We start from the raw sequence: 21,266 nt of genomic DNA, 5'->3' as shown, positions 1-21,266 counted from the left end.
ATATAGATTTATTACATATTAATCTATTAAGATATACATTTCATTTTTCAGATATTTTTTTTTATTGGGATTGTAGTTTTTCGAGAATTTAATTATAGAAGAATATAATTCATTAATAATTTTTTTAATGCAAAAATAGATTGATTATTGATTCATGGGGCTTTTTTTAAGTAACTTATTTGTTAGTAATTAGATAAGCTTTCATTTAATAGTTTTCGAGATATTTTTTTAATTTTTGTAATACCTTTGATTGCTCTTATGTAATATTTAGGGCGTAAAGCGATAATGACTAATTTTTATTACATAAATTATATTTTTAATTGAATTTTAGTTTCGGACATGCTAGTAATGGTAATGTGTTAATAACGCTAGAGCTCACTGTATGTCAGTTCTTATTGCTTCCTCAAAAATATGTTCTACTTTATAGCTAAGAAAAATATTTCAATATATTATAGAAAATTATGAAATAATTTCGTTTATTCTCTGTAACATACATAATATTTTCTAGCAATACGCTTTTAAAAAAAAAAACGTAAACCAATTTAATTGTTTTTAATCACAAAAGTGCTTCTCAACGATGCTTCGATTCTTATTTTGCAGAATGAATAAATCAGGCTTATATAGTAACATATTTTTAAGCGGATGTATATAATATATACAAGCATGCAATGAATGCAGATAAAACATAGACTTTGATAAATTATAATAAGGGTGTCTTAAGGACTTTTTGAACTGCGAAAAATATACATCTTCAAGACGACCCATAAAAGAATTGACTGTCTTATGTCAAATCACAAATACTTGAGATAAAGATGGATAGGACATATTCTCAAAATCAAGCCACAAAAAATAACAGAATATATATATATATCTAAGACCACACGGTAGATACCGGAAAATCTGGAAAAAATAATATATTAAGAATGATATTTAATTTTAGGTTAATTATCAAATATTTAAAAAGTTGTTAAATAATTGATTTGTAATGTTTATTAAATTTTAAATTAAAAAAACATGTTGAGAAAAACAACATTTTTATTTAAATATTGTAATCTTACATCTTATACTTATTTTTCTTTTTAGTCCATAATTACAGCATTATTAACGAAAGTATATATTTCTTTAATTTTTTTGCAATTAACACAATTGTTTATAATTGTAATATAAATATATTTATTCATTTAATAATAATTCAAAAACCTACTTTAATTTTTGATTTGCGCATCTTTTGAATTTCTTGCGCAGAATCTGGGAACGCATATATACGTCATTCGTTGTTTGGAACTATATTGCTCTAAAAAATATAAGGGTGAATTGATATAATATTACAATACTGTTGAAATGTATCTTTATAATATAATTTATTTATATTATATTTTTTCGATGATTTTCAAACTATGTTCTATGTATCGCTGTCGCAAAAATGTTTAACAATGGTTTTCTAATTTTATATTTATCATTTCTAGTTTTTTAAATAAATACTTGTGTAATAATATTCTTTCGACAGCAATAAAGCGAATTTAGCTTATGAACCATATACTAATAAGCAGTAACCCTTTATCATCGGGAAACGCATATATGCGTCATTCGTTGCTTCGAACTGTGTTACTCTAAAAAAATGTAATTAATACAAATCAAGTTTTAACTTTCTATTTAAGGTGAATTATTATAATATTACAATCTTTATAATATAATTTACTATATTCCGCATATCGCTGTCGCAAAAATATTTTAATAACAATAATTTTTAAATTATTATTTTTTTATTTATAGTTATCTGAAATAATTATACTTGTAATTCTTGCGACAGCAATCAACCAAACTAAGTTTATGAACCATATGATAATAATTGAGTTTATAAGCAGTAATTATTTATCATCGGGGAACGTATATATGCGTCATTCGTTGCATGGAACATTATTGATCTAAAAAATGTAACTAATACCATCAAGTATCAACTTTCTATCAAAGGTGAATTAATATAATATTACAATTATATTGAGATGCATCTTCATAATTTAATTTATTTATATTATATTTTCTCTATGATTCTCAAACAATGTTCCGTGTACTGCTATCGCAAAAATGTTTTAATTTTTTTATATTTATGGTTCTTAGAAATGATTATCTTTGTAATTAATTAATTCTTAAGTTCTAAGTTCACAAACCATATACTGACAATTGCGTATTTATAAGCAGTAGTTCTATATCTGCGGGGAACTCATATATGCGTCATTCGTTACTTGTTACTTTATTGCTCTAAAAAATGTGTGTAACAATTGTTTCTAAATTATTTTTTGAGTTGCATTTTTCGCCTTCAAAAAAATATTGTTTTTTACCTTTATTGTATAGCGTTGTTTTAATTTGATATTTTTTAACATAAAAATAAGGTATCTTTACAGTTTATTATTCTTCACAAGTTCTCAAACTATATTGCCTTACTAATTCAAACATCGCAAGCTATTTAACATATATTTAAAGCTCTCAATTTACGCATTGTAATATACTCACCAAAATATTCTTTAGAAGACATTTCTCAGCACTAGAGTAAAATCCAGCCAACGCAAAAATCTAAAATATTCAAGTTTTAGTAGTATTACATTATTAAACCTAAGTTCTGAGATATTATAATATCTGCCAATAGCAAACAATTTTATATAACGTATAGATTTAAATTTGTTCAAATAACTATTTTTGGAATTATTAGCAGAAAAAGAACAGAAAAATCTTCTTAAATAAATTTTATATTGTCAGGAAATAAAAACATATAAAAGAGAAGACAAGGGGTCACTTTATCATAAAAGAAAAACTTGGAACTTCAAAGCCGATTATTAATCAACATATTTGAAGCTCATAAAAGTGACTTCTAATTTTTAGTAATTCATTAAATTATTCAAGGAAAATACAGATACCATTTCTGTATTTTAATAGTTTAAAAATAAAATACTCTCAAGAACTGGCAAATCCAGGAAAGACTTATTTGCTAAATTACATTTTCAGAAAATAGAAAACTATAGTTGAATACATCTAAAAAAATACTATTAAAGGTCATAATGTTTGATGAAAATATAATTTTATTCTTGTTTATTATATTATGAAGTTTAATAATTATGTTTCTTTTAAGAGTAATATGACTAAAAACTGTTTTTTTCACGTAATATAATACTTTTGAGTGTAGATTTTGCAAAAAAATTTTCGTTGAATGAACTGATTTTCTTAAATAATACTTACGATGTTCTTACGACGTATACTTACAATTTTAATGATCGTATACTGCAATAGCTCGTGAAATAGGTTACATACTTACTTATAACGTTCCATGTCTATTATTTATTAATATAACAAAATATGTATTTATAAAAAAATAATAATAAATGTTTTCATTTCAATGTATTTCGAACAAAATATATACGCAATAATCAGTAATTAAATGAGTTGAAATACAATTTACACTGGGTACTATGAAATATCTTAACAATTTATTATACGATCAGTCAAAATAAATAAAGGTGAACACACGTCTGAAAGTAATTTTATTATGTTTCATACAAATTTTTCTTTTTGTAAGTTTTGCATTATGAAGAACATTAATATACTTAAACAATAGCTGTACATTCACTTACTTATAAATATTATGTTTCTATAGGGATAGTAACACGATCATATAATAATGTTTTATCATTCCTTACAATAATTCGTTTGCGAATAAATTATAAACTAAATATTAACAGAAACGTCACAGACCAATCATTTATATGCACATTTTCACTCAGTTTTATATGAGTTAAATATTACTTTTAATAAAAATAATATTCCATAGGAACACTTCGTAAGTTTGCGAATACACAAAGAATGATTAACATGTAAAAATTAACAATAAGTTCATGGTTGGTCATAAGCAACAATGGAATAGAAAAAGTAACAGCAAAATTTTGGCAACGTATAAAACAAAAAAAAAATAATAATAATAACAAAATAGACATATTAGATATTGCATCGTCGAACATGAAAAATTAATAATTATATCACAAAACCTTAAACTAATCATACGAAACACGACAAAATTATTGACCAATGTTACACCCATGTATCGTTCACATTTACACTTAACGACTCTCCATTTTTAATATCATTGTAGTACTAAAAAGTAAGCATCAAATTACACACATCGAATTTAAGTAACTTTATACAATAATAAAATACGTTCTTAATATTATGTATAATACATACATGTCAATTGTTTTAAATAAACATTTTACAAATATATATATATAATATATAAATATATGTATCAAATTATCGTATAAAAAACAACGTTTGTTAAAATAAAATAAAACGGACATAAAGTAATTTGTACATAAAATTTTCATAATTTCGTCAATATTCGTATAAATATCGTATAAAAAATAGTTTTTCACAACGTAAACAAGCGGAAAGCGAAAAGTAAAAAATAATTGTCAATAAAACTAAATTAACAATAAATTGTATAAAAAAACCTTGGGTAACGTAAGGACTTACCTAATCATATGTTCACTATTTCGTTTTAAATTCGGATATCTAGAGAAGTTTTCCTTTTATAATATTAACATTTGGTTAATGTTTTTATTTTCATTATTCTCTTAACGACATTGAAAAATGTACAATTACTAATTCACATCTAATAAATATATATAGAATAGTTTGTTGACTAATTATTTGTCAAATAATCTTAAAATCTTGTCTCGTCTAATATTACATGGAGGGTTTATTACATAAAAAAATAAATTACGTTTTATTCGATGACATTATAGATACATATGAATCGCTACTATTTTGACAAATTTGAACTCATATATATTTTTTTAATTTTAATTTCAGTATCAAACGCTAATACATATATTAATAGTATTTTATTGTACGAAAAAACGCAAAAAAAGTAACAAGATTTCAAGAAAACATCGTCAACGTCATAAATAAATAACAATTATATTAAAATAAAATAAAAATAAAACAAAGAGGTAATGCACCTGCCCTTAATCGGTCGATAAAGTTATATTGTTGTATTATAGTGATTTTTATGGTAGAGTAAAATAAAACCGGTTTATTACGCGTTGATATTAGAGTACAGATATTATTGATAACATATTGCATATAAATAAAACGATTGCATCTCGTCATTACAATAAGCAGTCTCACATAATAAAATTTCACATTGAATTATATTCTCTATTTTAACGACCTATCTATATGATATTTTTAAACAATTAAATAATTATATAAATCGCAAGTATATCACCGCAGATACACTTTCATACGTGTCATGTGTTTACATTATAGCAGTTTATTATATTTATATTAATATATAATTCGGTTTCGATAAAGGTTTGACTTGATTCTCTGGGGCATTGTGAGTCCAAATTGCGCACCGTTCAAGAATTCCATATCAATAAGTGGTAGATGGGGATGTTTTTTGCTTAAGTTTAATTTAAAGTAACACTAGCGCGCTGTTTTTAGCAAACCGAGCGCTTAGCTGACCGTGCCCGGGTGGTGGTAATGGTGCGGAAAGGCCCCAGAGAAAGGCGTGGGTCACTGGTGGTGCTTGACAGTGGTGCCGTTGGCATGGTGGTTCAGGCCATGGTGCTGAGCGTGACCTCCGTGGTGATGGGCCGTGTGGTGGTTGTGGTTGTTGGCGTTCGAGTTGTTGTTGTTGTTGTTATTCTGCACCTGCGCCGCCTGTCGCTGCGAATTCTTCTTGTTCTTCATGCGCCTATTTTGAAACCATATCTTCACCTGTCTCTCGGTGAGGTTGAGGTTCCGCGCCAGCTCCCATCGCTTCTGCTTGGAGACGTACGCGTTGAACAGGAACTCTTTCTCCAGCTCCAAAGTTTGGAACTTTGAGTATGGCTTGCGTTTCTTCCGGACGGTCACAGAGCCGGCCCACTCCAGAGGGTTGGTCGATCCGCACCCGACGCCGACACCGACTGACATCGACGCCAAGGAGCCTGCGGGGAAAATAGCAGATGGGGAGGAACCCCACATCACTTTAAAAAGTTAGTATGCTTTAACAAGTTTCGTTTTACATGACATCTCGATACGCAAAATTCACACCATAAGACATACAAGAGCCAAACTGAGCATTTTCAAATTTTCATTAGCTTAAGAAATTAACACTTTCATTGCCGAAATCCGATCTAGCTGTGATTTATATATTATCTAGCTTAATTATATATGTTTTGATCTTTTAATTTGCAATTTTATTATAAGAAAAACGTTTGAAGAGAACTATGCCATTTTCACAGAGAGAAAAAGTAACAGATTATCGATTAACAATTTCATTGCCGAAATCTGATCTAGCAACTTTCGGCAAGAATGCCGGATCCGAAAGAATCGGATGCATTTTCAATGAGCTATGGGTTATATATTATATAGCTTAATTATGTATTTTCTGATCTTTTAATTTGCAACTAAACCATAAGAAAAAGTATTGAGGAGCAACTAGCCAATTTATATAAAGGGTTGAAGTAGCAAATAATTAACCTTTTGATTGCCAAAATCTGATTTATCAGCTTTTGCTATTTCAGCGAGAAGGCCGGATCCGAAACAATCGGATGCATTTTCAATAGGCTATGGGTTAAATATTATTTAGCTTAATTAAATATTTCCCGATCTTCTAATTTGCAACTATATCATACGAAAACTGGAATATTTTTAGAGTATGTGTTAGTAACAAATCATCGATTACGACTACTTTTATTGCCGAAATCCGATCGGTATTTGGTTCAGGAAAAAAGCCATTTTTTATTATCAAAATCTCTTTTTTACATCGATATTTCTATAATTTATATATAATTTTTATTCAAGGTTATTTTATTATAAAAGTTATTCGTAAAAGAGTAGGCAAATAAAAAATAAGATTATGTAATACATCGTTATTTAGATAGTAAGTCAAAGTTAAATAAATTTTGTTATTATTTTAATACGATCATTAATCAGATAAAGGGATTTCTTAGTATACCTAGTTTATAGCTAAAAAAATATATAGAAAATTGAGTAATACATCGTTATTTATATAGTGATTCAAAAGTTTAGGAAATCAAAGACTTAAATAATTACACAAAACTGCATTTTGTACACTAACTTTACTTGATAAAGAATTATACTTAAAAATGTACTTGGTTTGTTAATCAAATATAAGTCTTATAGTTATTTAAAAAAAAATAAGTTGAAGCAAATTTGTCTTTCTTTCAATACTTTAAAATTGTGATAATGAAATAATTCGTCATTTAGACAGTAATTCCAAAAAGTTCGGTAGTCAAATGGTTAAATAATCATACAGAACCGCATTTTGTATATTAGTGGGTTTGTTAATCAAAGGTAAATCTTTGCAGTTATTTAAAAAAAAATTGTCTTTCTTTTTATATGATCATAAAAAAGTTTAAAGGCTAACTAATTATAACCATACTCTATTTGCGTTAACACAAGCAGTTCGAGCGCTATCTATTTTATCATTACTCATAATTGAGTTTGGGTTTAGGCTTCTACTATTAGCTCTAAAGCACACGATACAGATATAAGTTCGATATATCATTACTCCGATTCATTGATAAATATGAAAAATATAGTAATGATTTAAATTTCCATAAATTTGTTCAAAATATAAACAGGAATACATAATAATACATATATCAAGCGTATATCCGCATTGTGTGCTTTAGAGCTAATAGTAGAGGCGTAAACCCATCTCTTTCTCAATATAGATAGCTCTTGAACTGATTGTGTTAACGCAAATAGGGTATAGTTCCTCTCTGCGTACAAGAGTATATTAATGATATAAATTTGAGATTATGAAATAATTTGTTATTTAGATAGAGATTCCAAAAGGTTCGGCAATTGTAGGGTTAAATAATCACACACAACTAATTTTTAAGAATTGGATTTGAAAATGGAATAATTGTTAATTAAATTAAAAGCTTTCTTAAAAACTATTTTTTTTTAAATAAAGTTCAAATAAAATTTGTCATTTTTTAATACGATCATGAATCAGACTTAGTAATAAATCTTGTTTTAAATTTAATTTTAAATAGAAAAATGTTTTATTCCTAAAAAATTTAGACTATTTAAGATTTAGCCAATTTTGAAGCCTTAAAAATCGAGAGAATTTTGTGTTGAGGAGCAACTTGAAAGTTATCAATAACGATTGAACAGTCAATTCATTCTTATAGTTCAGAGTCCAAAGATTCATTAAAAAAATTTGAAAGGTTTGGAGACATGAGATGGGTACCGCACGAATGTGTTTGTACATACACTTTTACTGCACAAGAAATATTACATGGAAACTGGGGATGAAAATGAATACTATATATAATCTAAGTAATATAAACAACTAGATTATCGCAATAATTACAATAAAAAATAACAAAGAATAGTTACACGATATTTCAGCAATATAATAATGGTAAAAAACATTAACGGATTGATATGAAAAGTGTCAATCATCCTCTTCATCATTTGTTTTGATCAATGCAACATTATTTAGAATGCTTCTAACATATTATTATTTTGCATCACAGCCTGAAAGTTTTTATAAACAAGGGATCAAAACGCATCTATCGACAGACGTTGTTAAAATTTTTTTTAAGAAAATGATGTTCATATATTAAAACGATTTATTGCTTATGTACCCTTAATTAAATAAATATTTTAATTAGCTACGTTGCAAATATGTGACATAAGAATTATATTAGTGTTATCCTGAAATTGAAAATTGCTCTCACAAACTGCACATAATTTCTGTGTGCTAAATTTGAACCATTAATCAATTTGGCTGCTGTTGCTCATTTCATCTATTCATATTCCACTTTTAACACACAAGTCGCACGATATATAACAATATGATCAATAGACCGATGATTGATCATAAATAAAAATATATTAACGCAATCCCGGTGTATATTATAATGTATAATAAATAATACATAAAAGTTAACGACGCGGTGTCGCGAGGCGCGCGTCGATGTGTATGAATTTATCACGAACCAAAGAACATAAAACATTTATTTTTATGCACCGACATACAACACATAAATTTCACTCCAATAAACTCAACATAATGAGATAATAAAAACTGACCTACGCCACTCGAAATCAAATTGTGAATTTTTATTGCCTCTAGTGCGGTTGTGTAAAAAAAAACGTTAAACGTAGTAACCGTGTTTGTCCGGCCCACATTTGACACTTTGCCACTGGGTGTAAAAAATACGGGATCGTGATCAGATTTTACGCATGTCGTACCGGCGAACGTCAAACTATTAAGCGAAGGGTCCCTTTTTCTTTTACTGACTCTTTTCACGCATCTTACATGGGTTTTGATTTTTTTATCTTTCATTTATTAACGGCAATAATTTATGTTTTAACTATAGATTTAAAAATAATATGCAGGAGTAAAAGTAAGCTAGAACTCTCTGAAACGATGTACAGTTAAAAGATTTTGAAATGGAACACCGTTCCGGTTAAAAAATATTATTAAAATAGCGACATTTCTACCCGATATAAATTCCATTTTACGTCTTGATGAAATGATGCGTACGTTGAAATAGGAACGGCCTATTTCTACCTGAATTTTACAATTTCAGTGTTTGTGGAAGTCCGTCCTTACCTATCGTATCGCTTTTATCTCAAATTGCCTTTAATAAATTAAATAGCTGCATTTTTACCATCGGATAGAAATGCCAATATTTATATTTATATATATTATATCATAATATATATTATTTTATTATATTATTATATCGATAAATGCATTTTTTACGTCTTCATGAAATGATGCGAACGTTGGTAATGGAACGGACTATTTCGGCTAAATTTTACAATCTGTGTTTTTGAAAGCATGTGCTTAGCTAGTCTCACTTTTTTTTTATAAAGTTCATGACAAGTATTCGTTTTTATTATTTTTTGAAACGCAAAGCAATGATTTTAATCGATTGTTCTCAATTTTCACCAGTGAAAATAAAGTAATAAACATATATCAATAATTATGAGAAAAGAGCAGCATTTTTAGTTTTATTTTATAAAGGTAGATATTTTATTTTATTTTTTATATTCAATAGTTTCCTAAAAATTTAAAAAATTCAGTCTAGGTTTATTATTCAAAGAATTTGTGGAAGCACCGCATTTCGTTATTGTAAGATTATTATTATTGATCAATTATTTAAAAGTGGGAAAATTATTATTTTTAAATTAATTTAATCTGTGCAATTATTAGTAATATTTATTCGCGTTCTAAAATATCTAGTTGAACTATTAGATTCCGGTGACTTTTTAGCTAGAAGAACAGGTCTGACACTAAGTGGGAAGCAGCTGCCTTTTTTTTTAATCATCCGTTGTAATCTATCAGGCGTAAGCCCAATGCGTTACAATGGGTTAAATCTGTATCAATTGGGTGAGTCAATCAGACATAATAAATTATTATTTTATAATAATTTTCATGCTTTTAAATTATATTTATTTATATTAGTAATGCTGTTTTATTTATTTAAAAAAAATGTTCTTATTCGGATTTTTTGTTTTATTTTAATGAAATGACGGTGTATACGCCATGTTACCATTTATATAATATACCTATTAGGGTTAGAGGAGATTCTTCGCCTTTCATACTCTCGATCTTCTAGCTAATGCGATGATTGAGGGCGGAAACAGTCTATTTTATATATCTAGATATAATTACCACTACTTGACGACGATGATTTAAGAATCGGGAGTTTTTAAAATAATGTCATTTTTATTGTGTATTGGCACAAGTGCTCTCTAATCTTTTCAAATATACTGTGCTTGTACCATAAAAATAAAAAAAACTTCTTTGATAATCACGATTAGTTTTACAAAGGTTTTCATTGTGACAATTATCGTCTCACACCCAAGGGGTAGTCCAGACAAATATTTCATGGCATAATACTTTAATTTTAATTATTAAAAACTGTAATTATATTATTGTTGTTGTTGTTATCTCAAACTGAGTTATCATTCAATTAAAATAACACTGCTACACTGAATATGTACTAAGGTGAAGGGGTTATCGTCTAATGAAATGATTAATATGTTTCTTTAAAACGAGCGAGTAAAGCGTCTTCTCTGCGTTTACAATAGCGTTAAACGTTACGTAGCGTCGTAAATATTAAAACGCCATAAATAAGTATACTACGTGCAATAAAAAAGCTTCAAGACAAACATCGGTGCGTAACGTAGTAATAGTAGTAGTATTTACTACGCTTGCGTAGTAAAAACTCGCAAGCACGTGACTCGAATCGTTTTTTTTTTAAATTGGGTTATTGTCAATAAAAACATATTTAGTATGTTTTACGACGTGCACACATCATTGTGGCCGTTGTAAATGATCATAAATCCACCATAAGAGAGCACTTTATAATCCAATAAAATGATAAAAGCACAACAGACACACACATACACGCGTGACACGTCACGCGATTCCTTGTGACGTGTCGCGGCGCGTCACACATTCGGAGGGCCAGAGCAGAGCTAAGCAGAGGTGGCGGAACTGTAACGCGTTTCCATTTTTTATTGGCACTTGGCTTTCGTTTTATTCGTTTATTATGAGGTAATCAATTAAGGAGTAGTTTGTAGTCTAGACGGATTATACAGTCCATAAAAAAATCACCGCACATCGCCACGGCAGTGGTAGCGGGAGTTAGCCGCTGTAAATGTGTTTTAAACTTTTATGGTGCACGCTTCTGGCGTTTTGTGGATTGGCCGCAATTTTATGGCGGAAGGATATTGTTTCATAACAATAATAATACAACACACGTCTTGCCAGTATTATGCAACGGTGGGTGGAATCGTGCGAGAATTGCGGTTTTGCAGTGAGTGACGCTGCAGAACCGGATGACGCGATGAGATGATTTTGTAAAACTGGTATAGAATTTTTAATAAAATTACCATTAATTAACTAAAAATATCTATAGAATATATAATATGGCTTAGTTCAATCAACCCATTGATTGTTTGTTTTTATTAAATTATAATTTAATAAATATTTTTTTTAATAGATTGGATCAAGCAAACCTATTTATTTTTCATTAAATCGTATATGATAAAATTAATTATTTTTTACATGTGCGATTTCAATAAGAGTAAATTGGCTAACCAGTTTAGCCAATTTTTGAAAAAAAAATTTACAATAATCGTAAGAAAACATATTTTTTGTATTGCTTCTTATTTAGTTAATAAATATGACATACAACATTTTTGTACTCCCATTTCTCTTAAGATTTTTTTAACGGAGAAAATATTTTATTATAGCCGCCATGTTAAAACAATATATCGGATTAGACTGGACTTGGCCAATTTTTCAGAAAAAAATATTTGGAAATCAGATTAAAATTACCTTTTTAAATTAAGATTTATGGCGGAACAAACCGCCTAAAGGATTGAGCAAATTTTTAAGAAAAAAATATATGGAGATTTTTAAAATATATTTTTTTACTAGTAGCTATTTATTGAACTTATGGAAATCTTATTAACATTATTATTTTTGCGAAGTGACTATATGCGACAAAATTCTATTATCTATAATGGTATTGATTTTATTATATATATATAGATAAAAATATTTTGGTACTGTAAAAACTTTTTTTATTTTTGAGAGCTTCAATTATTATATGTATATATATAAACCTATTTGTTATTATATATAAATTAGTAGTTATGAAATAAGCGTTCATGTTGTTAATTACTGTAAATTGACTATCATTATTAACTTTACAGGAAGCAGTGTTTAAGAGCCTTTTAAGATTTTTATCTATATTTCGATTTATTACGTAATAAAAATTTTTTTTTTACCTCATTATTATTTTTTCAACGAAGACGTCAGATCTGACAATTCTCGCCAAAGCAGCAAAAGCCAATATACTAGATTTTGGCAACTAAAGGGTTGGCATACTAATAGCGCAATAGCTAGTCCAGTTCATCCACAAACATTCTTTCAGTAAAGATGAAATCGTCCAATTCTTTCAAGACGCTCTTTTAGATGCATCATAATTATTATTATTTTATCCGTGTGAAATTTTTTTAATCAGAAAAGATTTTTGATTTATTTTTCAAGCAGTTTTCCGGTATGGTTATTGCATAATCCAAGGTCGCAACCGCTTCGAGAACACGCGTCAAGTCGGACAATAAACACATCTTGCGGTATCTATTGTAAAGCCGCTGTCACACGACCGGCTATTACACCGCGTGCACAATTTTCTCGCAACGCGTCGACTTTTACGACGTAAACAGACCGTTAACCCCTCTAATCGGTTATCTATCGGCACTCTCGTTCCTCCACGTGACTTTGTCGCGTTTTTCGGTATCGCGGCGATCGTCGTTACGACCACGTCGAACTCGGGCACATCGGCCCTATTACAGAAACTGGTTTTTCCTCCGGTTGCGCAACTCGCATATTTTCACAGGCGATATGCTAATTTAGCTCGGAAGCGCCTTCATTAAGCTTTGCGAATAACCGACTGCGGCTCTTGCGAATTTCAAATTTTAATACCAATTTTATAAATTGAAATTTCAGACCTCCGGCGAAGCCGCCTTCCTGCCTGATGCGCTTTCCGAGCAATTCGAAGCCGCGTCGCTTTCCGGTACCTACTGCAGTTGCCGAGGTTTTATTGCCGATGTAAGTGCTCGCGAGTTACGCGAAATGCTTCGACCTTTTCAGAGGTAAGTTGGATCATACTTTTTTATGGTTTTTAATAATCGATTATTATCATGCCATTGTATTCATTATTTCAAACAATAACTAATATTTATATATTTTTTTTACATTTTTTAATTTTATTTATTGGATTGTATTGCTTTTTCTAAATCAATATTTTTTTAATTTCTATGTTCCGATGGCAATAAATATTATTATTTTAACAAAAACCGTTTCCAAAATAGATTTTGAGGAAATTGTTTCACATTTTTTGCAATATTTCTTATTAAATATTTAAAGCATAGTATTTAGATTGTATTAAAAATAATTTAAAGCATTTGACTGAATTTAGTTGTTTTTCTTTTAATTATGAATTTTAAGTATTAAAAAAATGAATGGAACTTTTTGAAAGTTTTTTTATAATATTACAATAGTCTTATTTTCACTCTATATACATAATTGCCTAAAACGCGAAATGCTGCGAATTTTGAGAGAGGAACGGACCATTTCTGCCAGAATTTACATTCTCATTTCTTCAAGCATTTGAATGAGTAAATAAACTTTTTTTTTAAATTAAAAAAAATACTATAATAATTCGATCGATTGTAGTTTAATAATCAGTCGATATTTTATTATTATTAAATAAACTTTATCTCATATTGCTATTATTATTACTTAAATGCACTACATATGAACATATAAAAATGTGTCAATTTTTTTATTATTAGATAAGATCTCCTAATTGCGTTTCAGGAAGACATTTTTCTGAAATTATAGCTATTTTTTTACAAAACTATTATTAAAAAAATGCAATATACACGCATGTATGTACAATATCTACATATGAGAACGTTTGATCGATTATTCTCAATTTGTTAAATAAAGTTGATTTTTCTATAATTATCTCATAATTTTTTTTTGTAATTATTGCTGTTTTTTTTACAAAATTAATATTTAAAAAAAAATGCAATATATATTTACACATAAAATAGTTCGATCGATTGTTCATAATTTGTTAGTCAGAATCGATTTTATTCCTGATATGTAAATTTTACGTTCCTGGAAGGCTATTTTTTAAATTATTTTTATTATTTAAATGCATTTGTCATATGAACATACTATGTAACGTTTGATCAATTGTTTTCAATTAATTCGATTTTTATTATTAATTATCTCATAATTGCGTTTTGGCAAGACATTTTTTTTGTAATCATCTGTTTTTTGAAAAATTAATGTTTAAAAAAAATGCAATTTATATTTACATATGAAAACGTTCAATCGATTGTTTGATATTGGTGACAATTTCGTTCCGGTAAGACATTTTTTTAAATGATTATTGTATGAATATATAAAATATATGTTATTAAAATTAATTTTTATTATTAATTATTTTTGAAATCAGTGGTATTTTTTTAAATGCAATTTTTTGAAATTAAAGTAATTAATTAATTACGCGCGTCGATCGTCGTAAAAGTGAATCCGAATATCGATCAAGCAGGTGAAATGATTAGTGCGAAAAGAGAGCGTCGATAAATCCGAACGCAATAAAAGTGTCGGGCTTCGAGCGAAAACGGTTCTTACGGCGCAGGGGACAGGGACGGTTTTCCGAAAGAGCTCGGCGCGGGCGTCCCGAAAGAGCGTTATGAAGCAATACGCCGTCTATAAAAATACCTCAGGTTCGGTTCATTCATAAAACGCTTAGGTTCGGCAAACGCACGCGACCGGGGTCTATAAAATAGTAACGAGTGACGAGTGACGGGTAACGACGGAGGTCAAGGCGTAAGTCGCGTTGCAAAAGCGCAGCCGATTTCGCGCGGTGTCGGGTGTCGGGACGCGCGTGCGCAGTGTAAGCGCGCGAGATTCGAATAAACAAAGTATACAGTTACCTGGAGGAGGGTACGGCGCGGCCGGGACCGGTTCCGGGGCGTAGTTCCTGAGGCCGTAGGTGTCGTGTCCGAAGCCGGCAGCGGCGGACTCGGCGGCGGCCATCGCGGCCGCCGCCATCCCCGCGACTCTGCCTCGCTCCTCTCCGGCCAGATAGGGCACCTGGCCGGGGTGGTCGTGTCTGGCGGCGCCGTAGGGGTAATTCCAGCAGGCCTGGGCGCCGAAGCCCTGGTGACAGCCGCCCTCTCCGCCTCCGCCCGAGGCGGCGCCGCCGTACTTGCCGTATTCGCCGGAGCCTCCGCCCGCAGACGCCGCTGGCGACCAAAAAGACAGAGATGACGACTTTCTGTCTCTGGAGGGATCTCCGGCTAGGTTATAGTAGGTGGGCGCGTTGGAGTACTGGTGGTGGTTGAGGGAGGAGGGCTCGAAGGGCGCGCCCGCGTGGTGGGACTCGGCCGGGGAGTAGTTCCAGGGCTGGCCGCCGTGGTGAGCGTGCCTTATGACGCCGGGCTCGACGCAGTCCCCGTAGGAACCGAGCCGCTTGGCCGGGATGTGCAGGGGCCCCGAGGCGCCCGCCGAGCCGACGGAGGCCGGGCTCGTGGAGGCCGTGGAGGCGGGGGCCGCCGTCGGGGGCCCCGCGGCCGCGGGACTGGCGCCCGGGTTGGCGCCCTGGCCTGCACCCGAGGGACTGAGCGCCCCCGATTGCGGCATGACCGAGGGCGGGCTCTCCTCGTACAGGCCTCCGTTCATCATGGTCCACCAGGCTGGCCCGGCGGAGTTGCCGGATGCGGTCGCTGGGGATCCGGCCATGTTGCACAGCGAACCGGAGCCGCCCAAGCCCCCGACATTGTCAGGGTAGAGCGCGGGGGCGGCGGCGGAGCACGCCACGGGGTCGCCGATCGTGATGACGGTGATTTTGGGGCGATTTTCGCCCGGAGGTGCGCGAAAGTTTCGGAGAAGCGAAGAGGGAGCGAGAGGGAGCGATCGACGAGGAAGGCGACGAGGAAGCGCGACAGTACGCGGGATGTCGACGCCACATGTAAAAAAGAAAACGAAACGAAAAACACAATTTAGTCTTTGGTCGTGTCGGGTCGCGCTAGCGGTGCGCGAGCTCTGCGGAGGCGAACGCGCGGACGGAGTTCGACGACGTCGATCATATGTTTTCGGTTCGACTTTGTTTACGTTCGTTCAGTGTCGGTTCGCGGTTCAGTATTAGGACGGTCGAGGAAAAGCGGAGCTGCGTGTCTCGTTCGGCTGTGCGGAGACCGGAGACGCGTTCGAGCGAGTTTTCCTCGACGGTTAGTCGCGAGCGAGCGATCGCATGTCGCGCGACACGAGCTGCGCCGACGAGCGCCGGAGAGCGAATGAGAGCGTCGAGGCGCGCGCCTCGAACGCGGCCCGCAGACTGAACGTCAGCGGCCGCCCGCCCCTCGCCGTCCCCTCCGCCGCGAGAGGTCTCCCTCCCCGCCCCGCTCCCCCGCCCCCGGCGCCTGACATCTAGCGGCGGGAGGCGCAAGCTCTACTCGGAAAAGCGACGCGATTTTCCTCTACTCTATCGTCTATCCTTTTGCAATTCGGCGGTTCTCGATCTAATGAGTGTGCTTCGACGGAATTATGATCGTATCCCAGAAGTCGAACAAATTGCAACATCGTGAATATCCTATATGATGATGATGAGTTTATTGATAACAGTCGAACAAAAAATATATGCTTTCCTTTAGTCTGTCTATCAGGTGGGGGCATTTAATTAAACGAAATCGAATTGAAGTCCCTGATTTAATGAAAATCTAAAAAAAAACAGTCTCAAATCTATCACAAAAATGTATTTTAAAATATGGCATTTCAATGAAATCATATCAGAATACATTTTCACCGGTAGATATACATATTTACCAGTGAAAATATAATTTATATGGCAGGTGGTAGTAAAATTATATGATAAAATAAAATTGTTTGTCTGCACTGTTTTAAAAATATGATTTTACTGCGACTTTTGATTTAAGAGTATTGGTTAAAGAATATTCAAGACAAATTTTGGGCAATAGGAGGGCGCAAAAACAATTATCACTTCTCAGAAGTGCAAAAATTACGTCAAAAGCAATAAAGTCGTGGCGGCGCCGTGCACTGCGACGGCGCCGACACGAGTGAATTTTTAACTGCTGAAATAATTGTTTTATGCGCTCTCCTGTTGGTCAAAATTCGATTTAGTTATGCTTAATTCGATTCTCACTTATTATAAGTCGTGTTTGAACTTATCAAAAGTGACATTATCTCAAAATTTGGTTTAGATATGCTTCCTTCGATTTTAACGTATAATTAAGTCGTAATATTGTTATAAAAAGTTTTGATTGTGGCGACGACGACATACTTTTACTGCTTTTGACGTGAATTTTTGACTGCTGAGAAGTGATAATTGTGTTTTGCGCTCTCCTATTGGTCTAAATTTGGTTTAGTTATGCTCCATTTGAGTCTCACTTATCAAAAGTCGTAATATATGTGATGTTATAAAAAGTCATAATATGAACGCTAAACAACCGACCCTTTAATTTAGGCAGAAAAATGCACTCCTTTTAATAAAATACCATGAATCTTAATGAATTAGAAATGTTAAAAAACGAATACTGACTGGCCAACTTTTGCTTACTGGAAAAATTAGAAATCATGTCCCTGCTCCTAACGTTTTTTTATAGTTTTACAATTCGGTGATTTTCGATCTAACGAGTATGCTTCAATCTAAACTCTTGATGGTTTTGAAATCGAAGAAATTGCAACATCAATAGTTATTTTTTGAAATAACGATTCGAAATTGCAACATCAATCGTATGTTATATATAATACTTCTAATGTAGTTTTAATTATTTTAATTATTAATTATTATTAGATTATTGTAGCAATTTATGTAGTATGCTTATTATTTTTTTAACGCAAATAAAAACATTTAAAATTTTTAAAGATTAATTACTTAACGAAAACCGAAACCAAACTGATATTATTTTTAACTGAAATAAAATGAAAAAATAACAGTTCAATGCCCTGGATTAAAATATCACAGAAATTTGACTGATGATAGTTTGGAAGTTCACTGATAATGTTAAATTTACAATTTTCATAGGAATCTTATGATTCGCAAGATTTTTTGTTTTCAAATATATTTTTTTTAGATAGTAAGTATGTTACATTAGATTTTTAAATTCTTTACTATTTTCTCTAAAAATAAATATACAAAGTTAAGATTTTAATTTATGGCCAATATTTTGAAACAATATAGAAGCTCATATTAGCCAATAAACTTTTTATGCAGTGTATTTTTAATACAATTTTGACTCATATCTGATTAAAATGTTACATAAACTTGTATATATTATATATAGTATATGTATATATATATATATATATATATATATATATATATATAAATATATATAGACTGATGATTGTTTTGAAGTTCGCTGTTAATAGTAGACGAAAAAAGTTTCAATGTATGAGAGATTTATAATTTTAATAGGAATCTAATTATTCACAAGAAAAAATTGAAAATAAATTTAAATTTTTAATTTCAGATACTAAATATATAAACTTATTTCTATATAAATATATAAACTTATTTATTGTAGAATATTTTTACTTTTCACCTTTTTTCTAAAAAAAATATTTATGGAGTTAAGATTTTTTTATAGTCGCAATTTTTTGATAGTCGCGACACTATAGTGTTTTTTTTTATATAATTTTAATTAATTTAATAAAAAAAAATTTACATAATGTTTAAAATTTCGCAAAAACTTTTGTATTCTATATATAGACTGATGATGCTTTTCTAGTCTATTGGTAATATTTAAAAAAATACATTGAATTTTTTTTGGCAAATTTGCAATTTTTATCTAAAAATGAGAAAACAGTAGCTGATTTCTATATTATATTTTTTAAGTTGATTAATTATAGCCAAATAAACTGCATAGTATGTTTAAATATGTAGTAAAGATCACATATGTAAAGCATAAATAAAAAATCTTAAAAAAATAAAGGTAGATCTTTATTTATTTATTAATCTTAGTTTATATAAAACATTTTTTAATTACAAATTTATTTATATTTAATTTATTGTTAATTGTAAAAGAAAGGTGAACTTATATTTTCACTTCAAATTTGCGATTTTTATCTAAAAATTAGAAAACATTGTCTGTTTTTTATTATATATCGATTAATAATACTCAAAGAAACTGAATAGTAGTTTAAAATATGTAGCAAAAATCATCTATGTATAGCATAAATAATTTTTTCATTCATTTATTAATTTAATTACAGATTTAATACGTTTTTAAATAGCTGCAATTTAAAACAAAGTGGTGAATCAGGGTAATTTGTATTTTAAATTTAAATATCTGAATAAAATTTAACAAAACTAAGAGTTGAAGAAATGTAACAAAAAAACAAATAAATTTTTATTTGTGAAAATTTGAAAAAATTTGAAATATATTCAAATCTATATTTATTAAATTAAAGCTCGAAAGAGCTTGCTGATTTGTTTCCAACGACTTATTTTTTAAATGGCTCTAAATGGAATTAAAGTTAGGCGTTCAAAAATGTTTTATATCATATATAATAACTATTAAAAAATCCTATATAAATCCTACATTAAAATATAAGTAGAAGGGGGAAAAATCTACTGTAATGTTATTCAGACTAGATCTCTAATTAATCTTGTTGCAAAATGGTTGTTTTTAAAAAAATATACGTTTAAAAATGTATATTAAAAGGGTTTAAAATATTTATAAACTAAAAAATAAATAATTTTATTAGGCTATATTATATATTTACTTTGGATATCTTAGTGATAAAACTGCATTGAAAGATGCTAATAATTTCTATCGATATTCACCTAAAATCATTGAAAAATTATAAACCAGCGACTGAATGTACAAACATACATAAATTTTCCTTCACTATCGCATACACATATAACAATTAAAAAAATCAAAGATAAATTTATAAATATAGAATTTATTTTATCATAGTATACTTGAAAAAGGAAATATTTCTAAAATTTCTTTATTTAACACAATGAAGATGTAAGAATGTTACTAAATTTATTATTTATAAAACTTATTGTGTATGAAAAAAAAAAAATCTATATATTTATTTCTTAAATTATAAATTTAACTTTTTTTTAAATATTCGTTTTCCATATGACTTCATATTTAAATTCAATTATAATTCATATTTTTTGTGCATTTTCCATCACATTTTCCTTCGAAAAATATTATTAAATGGTCCTTTGTTGTAAAACAATGTCGCAAACACGCCCACTGTTGACTCTTTTTCAATCCAATTAACAAAATCCCGTAATAATTTAACGTTAAAAGTCGAGCTTTCGGTATAAAGCGCGCCTGTTCTTCGTAGATATCTACGTCGAGTCCGTCCCGTATAAACTCGGTAGTCGGCGGGTTTATACGTATACATAAATCTTGCGTACGTACGTATCCATGTATAGGTACGTATCGCTAGAAAGAGGGTCCGGAAAAGCCGGGATGAGGCGGGAGGTTCCGGACCCCCGCTGCGTGATTTCTACTCGTGTTCCAGGATAAACTCTCGAATCCACCCCGAGGTGGATTACGAAAACGGTGAGCGTTTTATTAAATTTGGCGCGCCCGAGTGACAGTAATGTATGTATGCGGAGGATTACAACTAATCGAGGAAAAACACCGCCAGCATC

The 21,266-nt window shown here is 31.1% G+C and overlaps 1 protein-coding gene across 3 annotated transcripts in view; it reads right to left on the bottom strand.

Annotated features, from left to right (window-relative positions):
• Positions 1–3,373: 3,373 nt before the first annotated feature.
• Positions 3,374–21,266, bottom strand: part of LOC148234827 (uncharacterized) — a 108,597-nt gene continuing 90,704 nt past the window's right edge. The window contains exons 5-6 of one of the 3 annotated variants that reach the window (XM_088186222.1): positions 15,559–16,350; positions 3,374–6,020 (exon numbers count right to left, since the gene is read on the bottom strand). In XM_088186222.1, coding sequence (XP_088042348.1) covers positions 5,566–6,020; positions 15,559–16,309 — 1,206 coding nt within the window. In that variant the 5' untranslated portion in view covers positions 16,310–16,350 and the 3' untranslated portion in view covers positions 3,374–5,565. Of the gene's footprint in view, positions 6,021–15,558; positions 16,980–21,266 lie in introns of those variants that run through there. The other 2 variants (XM_088186221.1, XM_088186220.1) reach the window with 2 other exon arrangements.

Source organism: Plectrocnemia conspersa, unplaced genomic scaffold (assembly GCF_051122295.1).
Source record: "Plectrocnemia conspersa isolate PC_06_02 unplaced genomic scaffold, ASM5112229v1 ptg000005l, whole genome shotgun sequence".
NCBI lineage: Eukaryota > Metazoa > Arthropoda > Insecta > Trichoptera > Polycentropodidae > Plectrocnemia > Plectrocnemia conspersa.
This window is presented reverse-complemented; position numbering and strand designations above follow the sequence as displayed.